The sequence below is a fragment of the Castor canadensis genome, chromosome 3 (genome assembly GCF_047511655.1).
Source record: "Castor canadensis chromosome 3, mCasCan1.hap1v2, whole genome shotgun sequence".
Lineage (NCBI taxonomy): Eukaryota > Metazoa > Chordata > Mammalia > Rodentia > Castoridae > Castor > Castor canadensis.
Genome location: NC_133388.1, coordinates 91468301 through 91487311, shown reverse-complemented (window position 1 = coordinate 91487311; position 19011 = coordinate 91468301). Strand labels below are relative to the sequence as shown.

Here is a 19011-nt window from a genome sequence, read left to right as displayed (position 1 = left end):
AACATATAGCCCAGCATTGCTCAGGAGGCAGAGATCAGGAAGATCATGGTTTGAAGCCAGTTCGAGCAAATAGTTCCTGAACACTGCAAAAAAAAAAAAAAAAAAAATACAAACCAGGTGCTAATGGCTCACACCTGTAATCCTAGCTACCTGGGAGGTGAGATTGGGTAGATCAAGGTTTTAGGCCAGCCCAGGCAAATAGTGTGAAAGATCCCATCTCCAAAATAACCAGGGCAAAATGGACTGGAGGTATGGCTCAAGAGGTAGAGCACCTGCTTTGAAAGCAGGAAGCCCTGAGTTCAAACTCCAGTCCCACCAAAAAAAAAAAAAAAAACAGCATACCCTTTGCAAATTCATATCTGATTACTGACCTTGGAGAACTATTGTGCTCAAAGAGGCATGTACAAGTACAGATGTTCAATGCAGCACTGGTTGTAATGGTAAAACAATTAAAAGCATTCATATCTATCCAAAAGGAAATTGTTGAGTCATGGCACAAACGACTCAATGGAATATTGGCCAGTGGTTAAAAAGAACAAAGTAAACATGCATACGCTGATATGGAAAGGTCTTCAACACATATTAACAAAGCCAAATTGCAGAATAATTTATGCAATAAGCTCAAATTTAATATAATAAAAGGTGAAATATTTAAAAAAGGTGAACTAAAACATTCTATGCATTGCATGCCCATCTTTATATATAAGTGGGAAAAATGTTCTAAAAGGGAGACTCATCAAAATGGTAACAGTGGTTATTTCTAGGAAAAGGAGCAGGATGGAGGAAATGAAGGGTGAAATATTCTGTCTTTTGTTTTTGAATACTCAACCTTCTGATCTGGAGTCAGTTGCACTACTGTTGCACCATGAGACCTGCTCTGTCTTTTGTTTCTGAATGGTTATTTTCTTGGTGGGATTGGGTTTTGAACTCAGGGCTTGGCAATTGCAAAGCAGGTGTTCTACCACTTGAGCCATACCTGGACCCAGAATAGCTGAAATGTTTTACAAGGAGAATATATTCGTGTTTAAATAATGAAATAGAGTCACTTTCCAAAATAAGGATAGAGATCCGAGAATAGGTTTCATTATAGGAATGAGAAGAGAAAACTGGGAGACCCAAGTCCCCTAATGCAGAAAAAGATAGGCCTCAAAGGCTAAATGAACGCGACACTGAATGACTGTCACCTAAACTGAGTCTAGGACTTCAGAGATTGGACCTTCTACTTGTTCACCTCCTCCCACCCCAATTGTGAGCTACAGGTTTACCTATTTATTCAGGCTTTAGAGCTCTCCATTTAAAGCCTCTATTGAGAATCCTCTCCTCCCAGAATTGTGGCCACGAAGAAAGTGATGTTGAAGGACTGTCCTTGCTTCTCCTGAAGACATGCACACAAACTTCCTTAAGTGGTATTCCTAATATATGGCTTTGCTAATCATTTGGAAACTAACAGCTTCATTTATAAAAATATAAAACAGCTCAGAGGTAGAGTGTTTGCCCACCATACATGAGGCTCTGGCTTAAATTTCCGGCACCTAATTAGTTGGTTGATTGATTGATTTAAAAACCAACCACACATACGAGATTGGAAAACTTTAGAATCTTATTAGGCACATTTGAGCACTGATCTTTCAGATTCTGAGTTTCTTTTTTTTTTTTTTTTTTTTTCTTTTTGCAGTACTTGGGTTTGACCTCAGCGGCTACATGCTTGTTAGGTAGGCATTCTACCACTTGAGCCACTCTGGCAGCCCTGTTTTGTGATGGGTATTTTTGAGATAGGGTTCAAGCCAGCCAGGACTACTCGTGATCCTCCTGAGTAGCTAGGATTATAGGCTTAAACAAACTATCGGCACCCAGCTTTATCTAGTACCTCATTCAACCAACATCATTGAAAGTTAGATACATTTCCAACATTGGCTTTACATCAGTCAATAAAACACACAAAGTCCTTGTTCACTTGGTACTTACAATCTAGTGGAGGGAGTCAGATGCTCTAAAAGTTCAACAAATGTGTCAAGTTGTAACTGGTACTATAAAAAAACCTTAAGGCTGCAGAGTAGTGGTGAGATGGGGCTATATGGACTGGTCAAGGAAGGTCAATTCTACTGGGAAGATGACAACTGAGCAACACTGGAGGAGTCAGGCTGACTGGAAAGCAGGCCATGAAGAAAGAACAAATCTGAAGGCAGAGGTGCCTGGTATGTTTGAGATAGTGGAAAGGGGCCAATGAGGCTAATGGAAGGAAACAAAGAGATTGTAAGTGAAAGTCAGTTGTGGGGTAAGAGACAGATCGAATGGGCCTTGTAGGCCATAGCTGAGATGGAGCGACCCAAAACAGAAGCATGACGTGATCTATCTTCCATTTTAAAGGGTCATTCCTACTGCTATAGGCATGAGAAAAATTCCTCTTTGCCTGGAAATTTTCCCAGTGTTAGCAGTGAACATACCACATCCTGAGAAAAGTAGGAGCAAAACAAATGTTTGTCACTCTGAAAAAACAGAGATGAGGTAAGAGAACATTTCTCTAGTGAAAAATCAAGACACACAGTCTTATAAATGTGTGTGTATTTATAAAGACCAAAGCTGAGCAGGGTAGTGCACGTCTCTAATCCCAGCACTTAGGAGGCTGAGACAGGAGGATTGTGACTTCAAAGCAAATCTGGGCTAAGAACCAAATCTGTCTTAAAAAACAAAAAGCAAACAGACAATGGGACCAACATTTTAGAACAGTCTTGATCATTTCAATTTCTTTTTTTGGTTGTATGTGTGGTATTGGAGTTTGAATTCTGGGCCTTGTGCTTGTTAGGGAAATACTCTACCACTTGAGCCACACTCCAGCCAAAAAATTCAATTTCTAAAGTCAATCTCAGCCAATGATAGGTTAAAGGAAATGCTACCCCAAAATATGGTGTCTCAGAAATTTTAAGAACATAAGAAACTGGGAAGTTGCTGTGACCTTCTCTTGTCCTTTCTCCAAGGAAGCAGGGCATAGAAATTAGAATTCTGGTTGCCCCTTCCTCTCTGAAGAAGGTCATAAAACCTAACCCCCCCCCAAAAAAAAATCATTCTCTGACCTTTTCTGTCCCGTCTCCCCTAAAGACAGGTGGCAGATGTCTGGTATCCCCAGGGAAGGAATGTCACATAAGAATGTCCAAAAGAAATGGAGAAAACATGCCTTGCTAAGTTCTCCTCTACCACCAGTTCACTATTATTAGACCATACTCCAATCATACTTTTGCACAACTGTCCATAAAAATAAACAAATCTCCCCATTTCTTTGAGTTTCATTTCTGAAGACTCTAGTACTGTGTAAACTGTTACTAATTCGATTTGTATGCTTTTCTCTTATTAATCTGTCTTTTGTTATGGGGGGGGGTCTGAGCATGAGTTTAATGATGAATGAGGAAAAAAACCTTTTCCCTTTACATTCATATAGGAATAGTCCTTTTTGGGAACATTTCCTTTTACATTTACAATATCTAACATGAATAATGCTTCCTTTTTGCCGGGTGTTTTTTCCTTGAAAAACCAGAATAATTTCTCCTTTCATGTTCTAAAATTAGAGGGCTTGACACCATTCCCTTCTCTCTTGTCCACCTTAGCTAAAAAGAATGATAAAATAGCTCCCCCCCCCAAAGGCCACATGACCTTTTTGCTATTTCTAAGTGGAAAGGAGGCCGAACAATAATGACATTCTGCTTGTGGAAATATGAAACATTCATTTCCTACCTTGAGCTCAGTTTGTTGAGAGAGTATTTGAGAGCAGTTTGCAAACTTCGTGTATGGGTAGTTGAGATATTTCTGAAGCCTGGTGGTGCTACCTCCATTTATGTGTTATTTCTAAAATAACTGCGTATGTATTTTAAAGGGGAGACAAACTATCTTAATCTCAATTTTTTTTCTGGCAGTAGTTGGATTTGAACTCAGGGCCTCACACTTGTTAGACAGGGAAGTTATCAATTGAGTCACACCCCAATAGGGTCTTGAGTTTTTGCCTAGGGCCAACCTCAGACTTTGATCCTCTTATCTAGGCCTCCCCATAGCTTGGGTTTACAGGTGTACACCACCACATCTGGCCCCTATAATCTCATTTTTGTTTGAAATTCTTTGTACAGCACTGGGGTTTGAACTCAGGGCCTCATGCTTGTTAGGCATGTGCTCTTACCACTTGAGCCACTCTGCCAGCCTTATGATGTCATATTTTACTGATCTATAAATATGTCTTAAAAAATCAACATTTGAGAAATCACTTTGAACTCATGTTCAACAGACACTTGACTGTGCTTTCAAGAAAAAAAAAGGTATGTTCCTGTAGGATCTTAAAGCCCTTATCTAAGCTAATTTCATTTCACAGGACAATAAAGAAACTAAAATACATTTAATTTGCTACAGTTTCTTATACTAGTTTCTTATAGTAGCTAGCCCTAATGAAAAGGACTCCTTTTTCATCAACAATAAGAGACACATTCAATCACATTCTAAAAACTCTTTGGTGCATTCTGGACCTTAATTTTTATGAGTCATTCTAAGGGAAGATCTAAATTCCATCCCATGGTCATACTTTGTTCAATGTGAAAGCATGGTATTTACTGCCGTGAAAGTGAAGAATGTGTCAACTGGATAAATAAGAACATCATTTGGAGTCAACCAGATTTGAGGCTGCCTCTTAAGAATTACATATTACGGACTGAATTTTGTCCCTACTCCTAAATGTATATGTTGAACATCTAACACCAGTACTTCATAATTTGAACGTATTTATTAAAGAGGTAATTAAAGTACATTAAAAGGATGGAGGTGTGGCTAAAGCGGTAGAGCACCTGCTTACCAACAGCGAAGTCCTGAGTTCAAACTCATACATTCATGTTATACACACACGTTCTAGATTCCAAGTATGAGATAAAACGTGATATATGTCTTTCTGAACCTGGCTTATTTTTCTTTATTTTTCTTAACATGGTGATCTTTGTGGATGAATTATACATATATATGTATATATCTTATTTTCTTTATCCATTCATCCGCTGACGGGTACCTAGGCTGATTCCATAGCTTGACTTCTTATGAATAGTGCTGCAGTAAACATAGGTTGTAGGTTTCATATGTAGTTCTATTTTTAGTTTTTTAAGAACCCTCCATACCGGCTGCATTTTCATAAAGGTTCACTTGTTTTCCGATAAGGGCTTGTGCTTTTTGCCTCCCTCTTAGTCCAGATTGCACCCGGCCTTCCGCACACTTCTAGTTCTCCGGTGCCTTCTCTCCTCTCCATTACTAGAGTCCTCAAAAGAGGGCGGGGGAGAGTAGTCTGAATTGGGTTATGAGGCCCCAGCGGGTGCCTCACCTCAGCCATTGAACTCACGCGGCCGGCCGTGAGTCTGTTCCAAGCCCCTGCGAAGGAGGCATCCGCCGGGCCCGTGGGCACGCGGCTTCTCCTGCCCGGTCTGCCCTCGCGCGGAGCCCTGCTCTCTGGGAACTCACCTCCCCGCGGCTCAGGGAGAGCCCTGTTAGGGCCGCCATTGGCCCTAGTCTCAGACCTTCCCAAGGGACAAGGGACGGAGTGACGCGACGCACTCAGCACGTGGCCCCACCGATGAGCTTCCCTCCGCCCTATGGGGGAAAGTGGGCTGGAGCAGGGTTTATAAAGCTCCCAAGCCTTAAGACATTTTTTAATCACGGTGATTTCCCACAACACATAGCGTCATGCAAATATAATGGAGTGTGGGGCCCTGCGCCTTTCGCACCAGAGCGCACGCGCGCGTCTTCAGGCCTGTGACAACGAGCGGTAGATCGCCTGGTGCAGGTTGATGACGTCAGCGCTTGAACTCCATGGCAGCGCGGCGGCGAGGGACCAGCGGCTACGGAAATCGAGGTTTGGGACGCGTTGTCCGGGTGGAGGCGGAATGCGGGGATCCGGAAATCGGAGAAAGGAACCGTGCTCTTATTCCTCTGGCCCCTCCCCTTCCCGGCTCCCTGTAACCTGCCTTTGACTCCCAAACCAATTTTGGTTCCGGACTTTTTAAGTTTTGTCTTTCATATTCCATTTCTGTAATCCGAACAGCTGTGTTTACCTGTGACAGCAAACGTAGTGCCACGTAGCTGTTAATACCGAATGCCATTCAGTTAAAAATTGAACTGATTAATGGTGAACTTCATTATCCTTCACTGAAAAAGCTTAAACGTTTCCAGTTAAATTATGATTCACTATTTATTTGTCATCTATTGTTAGATGCACCCAATATCAGAGGGAGTAAAATTCGAGTCTTAGAATTATTGGATATAGTACTCTGTGTTCTTATATTCGGAAATCCTCCCTACAAATTAGATACCTTCGTTGTCTTTGGAGCAACTGATGTACAAAGATCAAATTGCTTCTCTAAGGTTCTGAAACTAAACACACCCAAGAGAGAGAGAAGAGATTAGCAAGCTAGGAGACGTATGCCTCATACCCTGTAACTATTTTATTTTATTTTTTAATTTGGCTAGAGTAACAATATAGGAAGTATTACTGAGACTGTTCTCTAGAGTAGTGGTGTGGCCCTTGCTGTTTTCTTGTAAACAATTACACAAAATCATCTTAGGTTTTTTTTTTTCAATATAGGATTATATTCATTGTATACTCATTCTTTCTTCTTTTTGTTCGTTGTTCTTGACCTTAGCTTCTGGAGCATTAAATGAAACCAAGAGAGTTAATAATGGCAGCACAGCAACAGAAGACTCTCCTCCTGCCAAGAAAAATCGCACATGTCCAAAACCCGAAGTGGAAAAGGAGCCTGTAGCTGGAGGAAAGGGTCATAAGCAAGGTAGGGTCATAACCAGAGAAGACATGGGGATGAGGGTCTCTGGAAGGGGTGGGAGTGATACCTTTCTTTCAACTTATTTCTTCCTCCCTTGGCAATATAATTAATTTCTCAGTCCCTTGCACATGCTACAGTACCAATCAACTTTTTTGAATCTTCATTTTCATGATGTATTTGATATGCACTGATACTTGGACAGATGACTAGGACTGCTTGGGAAGGGCAAAGTTATTATGACAGCTTTCTAAGCAAGACAGCTACTTTTGACCCCATATGTGTAATTGTAGTATGTATTTATCTTTCCTCAGAATCTGTGAAAGCTTTGCTGCTAAAGGGCAAAGCTCCTGTGGACCCAGAGTGTACAGCCAAGGTGGGAAAGGTGAGCGGCTCTAGAACTGATTCTCAGTCCATTGATTTCCCAGAGAGCAGTGTTCTTTTTTTTGTTAGGATTTCTGTCTAGATTGTTGCTAGTTTTCATTTTGGGAATACTCTAAAAATTTCACGAGTGATTAATTTTCTACAAAGCGGATAGGTGGGCATAGTACTGTTTGGAGTTAATACTCAGTGTGTCAACATGGTTACTCTTAGGGGTTGCCATCAGCCTTCTACACCTCATTCTCTTTTTTTTTTTCTTTTTTCCTTTTATTTTATTTTACATTTACTTACATGTACATACACTGTTTGTGCCACCTCCCCCAACCCCCACCCTCATTCTCTTTTCAATCAGAAAATGGTATCATTAAGGGAGAACTGTCTACTCATTCTGATAAGAAACTACCCTGGAATGGCTTGAATTACTAATGCAAAGAGGATTTGAAGAATACATAAGAAAAGCTGCTTCTGGAGCAAGTTTCTTTTGAGTTTAGAATCTTTTGTGTTTCTGTAATTAGAAAAAGGCAGTATGTTTTCATTATAATAATGACAGGCTGTGCCTAGAACATACATTTTCATTTCTTTCCCTAATGCTAGAGAATGAAACTTGAGGCATAAGAAAATTTAGAACTCACTTTGTATCTCAAAACTAAAAGTACTAATAATGTCATTTTTTTTCTCTCTTTCTAGGCTCATGTGTACTGTGAAGGAAATGATGTTTATAATGTCATGCTAAATCAAGTAAGAGAAAGAGCCATCTGTTGTAGGAATTTATGCTTGATAATTGTTGATGTTAGCATCTGAAGGTCCAAATCTTTAACTCTGAAGTTCCTTATATCAGCCATTAATGGTTAAACTTCTAAGTACTCACCCTTACTTAGCATACTGTATCTGACAGGGAAGTCCTCTATGAGAAGGAGATCTTTTAGCAAACTTTATGTCTTGAATCTGTCTATTATCTGTTCACATTGTTTTGCATATTTTTAATATTTTTTGCACATTTTTAGTCTTTTTTTTTTACCTGCTTCAAGGAACTTTATATAATGCGAAAAGATAGTTTTTTGTTTATAATACAAAATGCCCCTATGTTGTCCAAATTTATCATTTGCATTTTGATTTTCCTTATGATATACTTTTTGGCCATACTGAAGTTTTAAACTTACATGTAAAGTTATTATTTTTTTCTTTTTAATTAAACATTTTCTTTATTTTTGTTGTTTTGAATAGAAATATATTTGCTTATTACTTATTTACTATCACAGCATATTTGAAATTATAGATCTAACATGCTAACTAGTATTTCTTTGTTAACATTTAGCTAACTAGTATTTCTTTATTAACAGCTAACTAGTATTTCTTTGTTACTACTTCTACTTAAAATATTATAAGCAGATAGAAAATATCTTAAGACCTCTTTTTGTTCTAACATTCAGTGACCAGATATCAGCAGGTAGGAGACAGCGGTAGGAAGCAGCTGTGCCTTGATAACCAGGGTCAGCCCTCCGGCACTAGCTGCTATGCTTTATCATGGACCACTCTCGCTTTCTCTTCACTCTGAGTGAGTTACTTACAGATACCTCTTGTAAAAAAGTAATGATATTTTCTTAATGTCTCCACGACACGTCAGGTTAGGGGTGGGACAGATGTGACTGTGGTTCTGCTTTTTCTTTGTCCCCTTCTAACACATCCTGCTCATTGTGAAATTTTTGTAGCTGACAAACCAAAGCTCTGTTAAGTAGAACTATCAAAGAGTAAGAAGTCATCTCAACAAATAAACATAATAGCTATGGACCTATTGCACAGAAAAATTGCTTTAGTTTGGGAAGTAATTATTGGGATAGAGTAGGAGTTGGAAAATAGCAATAATCTAGAAAATATCTATAGAGGGAGCTGAAGCATGAGGAGCCAATCAATATAGGATATTGAGGTTGTGTTTGGGGTTTTAGGAAGTTTCCAGGCTCTGACTTTGATTCCTAGTATTCCAAAGTTCAAAATATAAACCCCATTCTTTATTATAAGCTTACTCTGACAGGAATCTAACTTCTTTTACACCATGCTAACTTCTTCTTTATTGAAATTACTGGTAATTGTAACCAAGGAAGAGTCATTGATTTATGTGACTTTCATTTGCGAAACTATCTCCTTTTATGTTCATTATTCTCTCACTCATCATAGACCAATCTCCAATTCAACAACAACAAGTACTATCTTATTCAACTGTTAGAAGATGATGCCCAGAGGAACTTCAGTGTTTGGATGAGATGGGGCCGAGGTAATGACTTATGAGGGATTTTATGAGTTGTGATTTAGAAAGCCAGAAGCAGTGTAGTAAGTGGGTGGGTTTAATAAACTGGGTGAACAGGCTCTGAAGTCTGGGAAGGGCTCAGGAATCAAGTTTCTGCCCTTGAAGTTGGGGATTGGCAGGCATCCTCAGTGGGAAGCTCACACTGGAAAGACTAAGAGCAGCCCATTGAGGTTGAAACTGTCCTGCGATTGTTGATAGGCTGAGGCATTTAGCAGGGAACTTGCATTGACATGATCAGTTCCCTAAACCCTTTCACCTTTCCCTTCTTCCTTTTCTACCCATTAATCAGGTGGTAAGCAGAGTCCTTAGAGATCTCCTTATTACTATTAGAGAACTGTCCTTAGGGTACAGTACACGCAATAATCTAATGTGTGGCATTTACTTTGCAGTTGGGAAAATGGGGCAGCACAGCTTGGTGGCTTGTTCGGGAGACCTCACCAAGGCCAAGGAAATCTTTCAGAAGAAGTGAGTGCCAAGAAACGAGTACAAAAAAATGCCCTTTTTTTGGATCTAACTTGTTAAAAAAATTTATTTGGCCTCTAAGTCAATTTCTTTCCACTCTGACAGTCCTGTGATTAGAACATCAAATTGCATCTTTAGTTAGTGATTATTAAATCAACCTACAACCTTGAAATTTATCGAAACCAGAAGAATCTAATATATTTAAAACAACAACAAATTTAGGAAATTTGGGGAAAGTGGAGAGCATCCAGCTAGTTTTAAAACTTTTACTGTGCAGTGGATGAAGAACTTTCTGGAATCACTGGAAACATGTTTCCTTTAGGGAAAGGCATTGAATACATGCTTTTTATTTTAAATCTCAATGTTCTTTCTAGTGTTTGGGGATCTTTGGGAAGCCAGAGAATCTTCCTTTTTCCTGTTTTTTTTGGTGAGACTGGGGTTTGAACTCAGGTTTTGCACTTGCAAAGCAGGTGCTCTACTGCGTGATCCACACCTCCAGTCCATTTTGCTCTAGTTATTTTAGAGATGGAGTCTCACAAACTGTTTTCTTGGGATGGCCTCAGACTTGGATCCTGTGGATCTCAGCCTTCCAAGTAGCTAGGATTACAGGTGTGAGCCACCAGTGCATGGCTAGTTTTGGTTTATTTCTAATTCCTTTGTTCTAGGGTTTTTCTGTCCTTCCAGTGTCCTAATTAGAACTCATATTTATGAAAGGTAGATGTGTATGTGCACTAGCTCTGTGAGGGAATAAACATTGGGAGGTTTTCTAAGAGGGTTGTAAGCCCCTCTGAAGGTAGACTTTTATTTGTAAGACTTGTCACCACCTTGGGCTCCACAGATTTCTTGACAAAACAAAGAACAACTGGGAAGATCGTGAGACGTTTGAGAAAGTGCCTGGGAAATATGATATGGTGCAGATGGACTATGCCGCCAACACTCAGGTAAACTCCACTACACCTTTTACTGAGGGTAAAGTCCAAGACCAGAACTGACCTTGATATCTTCAGTCATTGCCATTTCCCACTGTGGAGAAACTCTCATTCATCTCTAGTTTCTAAGAGACAGCAAGAATGAGGTGAGCATGTTCCTTTCTAGTCTCCTCTCTGTTATTTACTGGGATTCTTACGAAATCTGAGGCCCTACTTTCAGAAGTTCAGTGTCATGAACCAAAAGAGGAGTGATCAGTAAACTGAGAAAACTGCATTTAAAGTTGTCTTTACTCTGCTTTTATACCATAGTAAAGAGATTAAGGAAGCTGGGCATGGTGGTGAATGCCTGTAATCCTACCACATGGGAAGCTTAGGGCAGGAGGATCGTGAGGCTACATGGTAAGACCCTGTCTCAAAAGAAAAACTGAGCCAGGTGCTGGTGGCTCACACCTGTAATCTTACCTACTCAAAAGGCAGATATCAGGTGGATCCCAGTTCAAAGCCAGCCTAGGCAAACAGTTTACAAGACCCTATCTTGGAAAAAAACCATCACAAAAAAAGGGCTGGTGGAGTGAAAGTGACTCAAGGTGTAGGCATAGAGTTGAAACCCCAGTACTGCAAAAAAGAAAACAAATCACAAAAGGGATAACAGAGTTATGTAAGCGGTAAGGGCGCCTGCCTAATAAGCAGGAGACCCTGAGTTTAAGCCCCAGTGCCACCAAAAAAAGAAAAAACAGAAAGAAAAGTTAAGGGTTGGATGTGTAGCTCAGTGGCAGAGCTAGCATGTGTAAGACCCTGGGTTTGGTTCCCTGAACTGAAAAAAAAAAAAAACCTAGTTAAACTGAGATGCTCCAAAGGCACTGAAAACTCACATATCTGAAAATAGAAAATTTTTAGTGTTATTAAGATCAGAAGATATGAGATATAATAGCTATCTTTATGTACTTAACACTATTAGAAGGGCCTTTTAGACTTTGCTCTTGAGTGTTTCACTGTGGGAGGCAGAACTAGTATTCAGAGGTAGAGGCCACATTGGTGCCCTACTAGGTTACTAGTAAAATGTACCTGTGTTCAGACTGATTGAGGATCACTCTGTACACCACTCCTTGGAGTCTTAAAATAGATCTTTCAGATTTTATGGGCCTTGTATGTTTTGCTGTAGGATGAAGATGAAACAAAACAAGAGGAATCTCTTAAAGGCCCCTTGAAACCAGAGTCACAACTAGATCTTCGGGTACAAGAGCTGATAAAGTTGATTTGTAATGTCCAGACTATGGAAGAAATGATGATTGAAATGAAGTATGACACAAAGAAAGCCCCGCTTGGTAGGACCTCAGATTCTGTCTGACATACCTTCTTCATATTTTCTAATGCCTTTAATGGGATACTTCTTTACCTATGATTTAAAGCTTGCTGAAAGTACTGAATGAAGAAAACAGGATTTGATGTGAGATGGGGGAGGAGAAACTATTTTGAGAGTTGAAAAGTGAGAGTTGTTCTTGGACAAGATAGAAGTACAATTTATAGGATGTTATCCTAGTTTGGAGTCTGATTTCTGCTGGGCCTCCAGGGAAGCTGACAGTGGCACAAATCAAGGCAGGTTACCAGTCTCTCAAGAAAATCGAGGACTGTATTCGGGCTGGCCAGCATGGACGAGCTCTCCTAGAAGCATGCAATGAGTTCTATACCAGGATCCCACATGACTTTGGGTAAGACCTGTGCTGTTACTTCACTTGGGTTCTTTCCACCCATATTCCCTGTATCAATCAATAGCTGTAATCCTTATAATCTTTTGTTCCTAAGGAAATTATCATCTTACATAGATACAGAGCCAGTATTATTTATAGATACCCCATTTATTCAGCTTGAAAATATAGGATGCAATAGAATATAGGATGCAGTCTTCTGGCCTGACCAAGTGGAAGTTAATCAACTTGAGAGGATAGGTCTAGCTATCCAACTGCTAAGCAAAACACCTTCAGTAGACCATAACCACACTACTATTTCTGTGAACTCAAATGATACTAGATATATAAAACACATTTTTATCTTGTGTTTTGTTTGTTTGATTTGGTTTGGTTTGCTTTTTTGTTGTGCTGGGGATCAAACCCAGAGCCTTATATGCTAGGCAAGCACTCTACCACTAATCTACATTCCCATCCTTGTTGTTTGTTTTTTCTGGTTTTCATTCTATTTCTATTCCTTCTCTTACTTTATAGAACCCCATGGCCTAGAAATAACCCTGAGTAGTCAACAGGTTTGCCTCTTCTCATACATTGTGTCCAGTCTATCCCTTATTGATGTTGATGTCACTTATTTTTAAAGAAGATTCCTTAAAAAAAAGAATTTCAGCTGTAGTTCCAAATGTGAAAATCTATGTAGTTTGTTTTATCCTACTCAGACTATATATTTAATATCCCTTTGAATATTTGGAAGTTAAGTCTTTACAGATCTCTCTCCTCAAATGGAAAACCCCAATTTCTCATGTCTATTTTTTAAAGGATGTGTTTTTAGTTTGTTACTTTTAGTCATGTGGCTTTTAGCCACAAATTAGCTCTTTTTGGTTGTATCTCTGCCCTTAGACTTCGTACTCCTCCATTAATCCGAACAGAGAAAGAACTGTCAGACAAAGTACAGCTGCTAGAGGTAAGCTCTATATGGATTGGGAAATATTAAATCTCTTATCCTAGGTTCCCTCACATTGATTCTAAATCTCATCATCTTAGGCTTTGGGAGACATTGAAATTGCCATTAAGCTGGTGAAGACAGAACTCAAAAGACCAGAACACCCATTGGACCAGCACTACAGAAACTTACATTGTGCCTTACATCCTCTAGACCACGAAAGTCATGACTTCAAAGTAAGAAAAATGGTGATTAATTTTCATATTCTTGTGCTTGTAAAACTCATTCTCCCCCCATCTCACTACTTTCTTGACAACTTCTGGTTAAAAGCAAACTGTCAAATGGGGCAGAATTTCCATTTAGAATGAATTTCTGGAGGTAGCTCTCTTTCTACCTGTCTTATGATACTATTTAGGAGCAGAAATTTCTGCCAAGCTAGCACCAGCAGTCCTGAGTACTTCAGTTTAGCCCAGTCTCTTTTTGAGTCCACAATAGCCATTTCTTCCATAGGTGATTTCTCAATACCTGCAGTCTACCCATGCTCCCACGCACAGTGACTATACCATGACCTTGCTGGATGTTTTTGAAGTGGAGAAGGAGGGTGAGAAAGAAGCCTTCAGAGAGGACCTTCACAACAGGTCTGAGTCTAGCTTGGGTTTTGGGAAGACTTTTCCTTGCCTGGAGTACAGTTAAGGAACTTGGATGGTGACAGAGGCAGCTGTTGGCTTTTTTATGTGTATGGCCTATCTTTGCTGGACAGCAAGTACAATAATAGCTTTTTTCTTAGGATGCTGCTATGGCATGGTTCCAGGCTGAGTAACTGGGTGGGAATCCTGAGCCAAGGGCTTCGGATTGCCCCACCTGAGGCTCCCATAACAGGTTATATGGTGAGTAAAAATTGAACTCTGGAAGGAGCATAAGGGAACAAGGATACAATAATGTTCCCAGTCCTTTTTGTCCCCCTTAGTGTAGGACTAGATGGTACTCCTCCACAAGAATTAAACCAGGTCACTATAATTCTATAATCTCTTTACTGTGTCCCTTTTCCCTTAAATTTGGAAAGATGTCTATCCATTCCCCCAAAAGGCAGACATTCGCAGAAGTTCAGATGTTTCTACCCTCTCTGAAACAGAATTACTAAAAGTAATAGAGAATATTGTGCTTATGAGAATGGAAAACCAGGAAATTGTTAAAGGTAACAGAGAAGAGTCTATATTGTGTTTACAAGAATGGAAAATCGGGGTCAATGCTATGAGCATTCCTTCTAATATTAGGGTTAAGGCACTGAGCCTGGTCTTTGTTTGATTATTTCAGTTTGGAAAAGGAATCTACTTTGCTGATATGTCTTCCAAAAGTGCCAATTACTGCTTTGCCTCTCGCCTAAAGAATACAGGACTGCTGCTTTTATCAGAGGTAAGGCAGGAACACATCTGTGATTGCTAGTTTATTATTCACTCCTATTTTTTTTTCCAATGAGAAAAGTTTGACCTCAGAACCAAAAGATTTACCTGGGATGACTTGAAGGAGCCAAGTGGAATTTCCATTACACTAGATTCCTATGCTAGAGTAAGGGAAGAAAATACAAATGGGAAGCTGGGCACCAGTGGCTCACACGTATAATCCTAGCTACTCAGCAGGCAGAGATCAGGAGGATCGCATTTTGAAGCCAGCCTGGGCAAATAGTTTGAGAGAGCCTATCTCAAAAAAACCCATCACAAAAAAAGGCTGATGGAGTGGCTCAAGGTGTGGGCCCTGAGTTCAAACCCCCAGTACTGCAAAAAAAGAAAATACAAATGGGAATATTCTGGTTGGCTTTGGAGCCACTTCATTCTCAACACGATATGGCATTCAAAGATCTTTTGCTTTGCAGGTAGCTTTAGGTCAGTGTAATGAGCTACTAGAGGCTAATCCCAAGGCAGAAGGGTTACTTCAGGGCAAACACAGCACCAAGGGGCTAGGCAAGATGGCTCCCAGTCCTGCCCACTTCGTCATTCTGTAAGTATTCAGAGCCAAGAGAACTAGAAGACTTTTTTTTGGATGGGTAACACTATTCCATTCCAACTTCTGAACCAAAGGCTGATGTTCACATATTTTCTTCCATTTTGTAGGAATGGGAGTACTGTGCCCTTAGGACCAGCAAGTGACACAGGAATTCTAAATCGAGAAGGTTATACCCTCAACTACAATGAGTTTATTGTCTATAACCCCAACCAGGTCCGTATGCGATACCTTCTAAAGGTTCAGTTTAATTTCCTACAGTTGTGGTGAATGTTGATATTAAACAAACCAGAGAAGCAACAAGCACTGTCATACTTTTTAAATTTTTGTATTTTGTGTAATAAAAATGGTATCTAGCACTGGCTTCTTTGGGCCTTACTTCTCCATGCGTTTTTTTCCTTCTTAACATCATCAGTATATTTTCATTTCCAGGACAGAAAGTACCCACAGGTTACTTAGGATCCTGTTCCCTCACAGCATAATAGCCTCTGTGCATTAAGGCACATTAATGGGAGCTAATGCTGTTCCCTGTTGAAGTCAGTTTTTTTGCCAAGAAGAAGATGATTTCGTGAATGAGTAAGGGGAGAAATGTCCTATGATACCACAGTCCACTGGGTTTAACTGTGGAACTTATCTAAGCACTGGGAGACACTGAAATTCTGTGTAATGATAAAACCCAAAGACCATTTAATGTAAAACACAACTGAATTTTCCCTTCAACTTCTTTCAGTACCTACAGTGGTCCCCTTATGGAGGAGGATATATTCCAAGACTCAAGTGGATGCCTGAAACCACAGATGGTACCAAACCCTACATATACTATGTTTTTTTTTTTAATACAGACATACCTATGATAAGGTTTAGTTTACAAATTAGCACAGCAAGAAAAACAAAAACATAATAGGACAATTAAAACAATATACTGTAGTAAGTTGTGTGACTTTGACCTCTCTTCCAAAACATTATACTGTACTCACCCTTCTTGTGATGATGAGATGAGATGATACAATGCCTTCGTAATAAGATGAAGCAAGGTGAATGGTAGGCTGTGATGTAGTGTTATACTATGAAGTACTGAATACAAGCATTGTAAAATACCATGGCAGTTGATTTAAGTAACTAAGTGGAAGAAGGGATAATTCATGTGCTGGGTGAGATGGAGTAGAACAGAGCAACATTTCATCATGATACTCAGAACAGCATGCAGCTAAAAACATGAAGTGCTTATTTCTGCAATTCTCCATTTAATATTTTTGCAGCAAAAGTCAAAAGAATGAAACCACTGACTTAATTTTTTTTATTATCATTACTTTTTTTTTTTCTGCAGTGCCAAGGGCTGAACCCTATCAGTTGATGTCTTTATCCTCTGGCTGGGGGAAATTATAGAGCATTGGTAGAAAAGGCAAAGTCCCTCAGGTGATTCTTCCATGCAAAACCTGGAACAGGCAAAGTGAGCACAAAATGCAATACATCTAAACGCCCCCAATCTTTAAAAGTCTTCTGTATTCCACAAGGAGTGCTATTTCTCTCAGAGGAGCTTAACAACCCAAGACAAAATCCCTGGCATAGTCCTGGCTTGTCTTCTAGAAGTCTTGACTATCTGGACACAAAAGACATTTCCTTCAAATAGGAAAATGCTAGAATTTTTACTTAAAAGGATCAGAGACCATGGGTATGGGTGACCCACCTTTCAACATGTTTTAAGATTTGTGAACTCTGAATGCCAATTATTCTATCATCTGATGCTTGTAAGTCATGTGGAAAGCCAGGAAATGTGTTTTGCTTTCAGTGCTTTGGCTTCTCTCATCTGGGCAGCTGGTTCTTTTTTATGGTACCTCATATTCTTTTTTTTTTTTTTATTAAATTATTGTAGTACTTGAAAACACTGGATATTTACAAGTTCTTACAATACATCATAGTTGAATTCACCCCCTCCATCATTCTCCCTGATTACCCCCTCCCCTGGCAACTGGTTCTGAGAAGAGGGCTGTTTCTATCAGAGGAAAAGAGTTCTATGTATTTACACCAGTTCTTCCTAACTATGATGCCCTACTGACTTACCTGTCCCTCCCTCATTCTTTCTTGACCAAATGGGAATCCTTCAACTCTATTCAAAGTAAGTGCTGGCTACTTTGGTTCCTTCTCCTGGCAGGCTCTCTAAGAATCCTGGGCCAGCAAAGGACACAGGGATCCTAAACCCTGGTTTCAAAGAGTAGCTACTATAGATGTGGTTCACTTTGTTAAGGTTCTAGTAAGAATTAATGTATACCAGAAAAGAAACATATTAAAACATCCATATTCTTCCCTCTTGGTCGAAACCCACATGGGAACACAGGCAGGGCTGCACGTAAGACTTTCTAAACACTTTATTTTTATAATATTATTAAGCAAGTCAACACTGGTGTCTTCAGGCTTTGTGTCATCTAGTACAAGAGGTATCATCTTTCCCCTAAGTTGTGCATTTTCACTCCCAGGACAGAAAGTATACATTGCCCTGTGTGTCTCCCACAGCAAGCTGCAAGGTAGAGTTGGGCCCCAGCCACGGCTCCAGGCAGCTCACTGCCCCTTTACATTGGAACAGGCCCAGCTAAAACAAGAACAAAAATGAAGAAGGTAAGGACTACAAGTCTAGGACCTTTCTAACTCACTTTTCTCTCACATTTAAAAATGGGTAAATCACTGCAAAAAAGAATGAAGAAAACACTTTCATATCTTCTATTTTTTTTTCTTGTTAGAAAAAGGGAATTCTGCCAGCACCGGTGGGTTGCTGCTATAATCCTAGCTACTGGTGGGGGGTGGGCAGAGATTGGAAGGATCACAGTTCAAAGCCAGCCCAGGCAAATAGTTGGCGAGATACTATCCCAAAAATACTAAGTAAAAGAAAGGGCCAGTGGAGTGGCTCAAGTGGTAGAGTGCCTGAATAGCAAGTGTGAGATCCTGTGTTCGAGCCCCAGTTCCACCAAAAAAAGAAAAGAAAAGAATTTTGATCTGGCCTTCTTTACCCTAAGTTTGTTCTCTTGTAAAATCTTTTTTTTTTTTTTTTGCATCCATTCATGGGTACACACACACACATGTACACACTCACTAGTTGCATACTGGGTCTCTCCCAGAGCTTCACATCTCTATCCTTTGAAGCTGTCACCAGCAACTTGGGCAGCACATGCAGAGCTGTGATGGAGCCCGAGTGAATCTGAGAGGAGGGGGAGAAGAGCACAGTGAGTTCTCAGGCACCCCTCTCAATTAAGGGAACATCAAAGTCTGCAGTGTCAGATTTAGAGCCTCCTCCCTACCTTTGTGATCCCTCCCTCAAACTCACCTTTCTACAGTGACGCGTCTTTAAATCCAGGGTTTCTGGCAAGATTTCCATAATGGTCCCTGGAGTCTGGGTTATAGGCATTTTCACTTTTTTCTGCCAGATGTTACCTATGGTCCACTCTCCTTCAGGAGTACATTCAGCCAGGTTCCATAGCATCCCATCAGAGCTGGCACACAAAAAGGAGGACTCTACCATTTTAAGGGCAGAATT

At 40.0% G+C, this 19011-nt stretch overlaps 2 protein-coding genes and 1 non-coding gene across 11 annotated transcripts in view; 1 reads left to right on the top strand and 2 right to left on the bottom strand.

The window, feature by feature from the left end:
* Positions 1-4105: 4105 nt before the first annotated feature.
* Trnav-aac (transfer RNA valine (anticodon AAC)) lies at positions 4106-4180 on the bottom strand. Its single transcript has one exon. It is a non-coding gene; the product is annotated as a tRNA-Val (tRNA).
* Positions 4181-5714: 1534 nt separating this feature from the next.
* On the top strand, positions 5715-15863 carry Parp2 (poly(ADP-ribose) polymerase 2). Of its 5 annotated transcripts, none has more exons than XM_020158390.2 (16): positions 5715-5866; positions 6654-6797; positions 7103-7173; positions 7857-7907; positions 9342-9438; positions 9861-9936; positions 10772-10874; positions 12025-12187; positions 12433-12571; positions 13445-13508; positions 13589-13723; positions 13998-14125; positions 14275-14374; positions 14802-14900; positions 15358-15482; positions 15596-15863. In XM_020158390.2, exons 1-16 carry the CDS (start codon positions 5824-5826, stop codon positions 15753-15755), a joined length of 1698 nt encoding a protein of 565 aa, XP_020013979.2. In that variant the 5' UTR covers positions 5715-5823; the 3' UTR covers positions 15756-15863. The 5 variants fall into 5 exon arrangements, with proteins under 5 accessions (XP_020013979.2, XP_073924572.1, XP_073924573.1 ...); XM_074068471.1 differs by having other exon boundaries at positions 13589-13735; XM_074068473.1 differs by lacking the exon at positions 5715-5866 and adding an exon at positions 5952-6139 and having other exon boundaries at positions 13589-13735.
* Positions 15864-17833: 1970 nt separating this feature from the next.
* Positions 17834-19011, bottom strand: part of Tep1 (telomerase associated protein 1) — a 41278-nt gene continuing 40100 nt past the window's right edge. For 4 of the 5 annotated variants that reach the window (XM_074068465.1, XM_074068466.1, XM_074068467.1 and 1 more), the window contains 3 exons: positions 18802-18989; positions 18571-18675; positions 17834-18072 (listed from right to left, as the gene is read on the bottom strand). In XM_074068465.1, the coding sequence (XP_073924566.1) occupies positions 17950-18072; positions 18571-18675; positions 18802-18989 (416 nt within the window). In that variant the 3' untranslated portion in view covers positions 17834-17949. Of the gene's footprint in view, positions 18073-18570; positions 18676-18801; positions 18990-19011 lie in introns of those variants that run through there. The other variant, XR_012446249.1, reaches the window with a different exon arrangement.

Coding starts and splice junctions, on each gene's coding strand:
- Parp2 (XM_074068471.1), top strand. CDS start 5,824: ATGGCAGCGCGGCGGCGAGGGACCAGCGGCTACGGAAATCGAG. Junction 7,174..7,856: donor GTACAGCCAAGGTGGGAAAG/GTGAGCGGCTCT, acceptor CTCTCTTTCTAG/GCTCATGTGTACTGTGAAGG. Junction 9,439..9,860: donor TTGGATGAGATGGGGCCGAG/GTAATGACTTAT, acceptor TTTACTTTGCAG/TTGGGAAAATGGGGCAGCAC.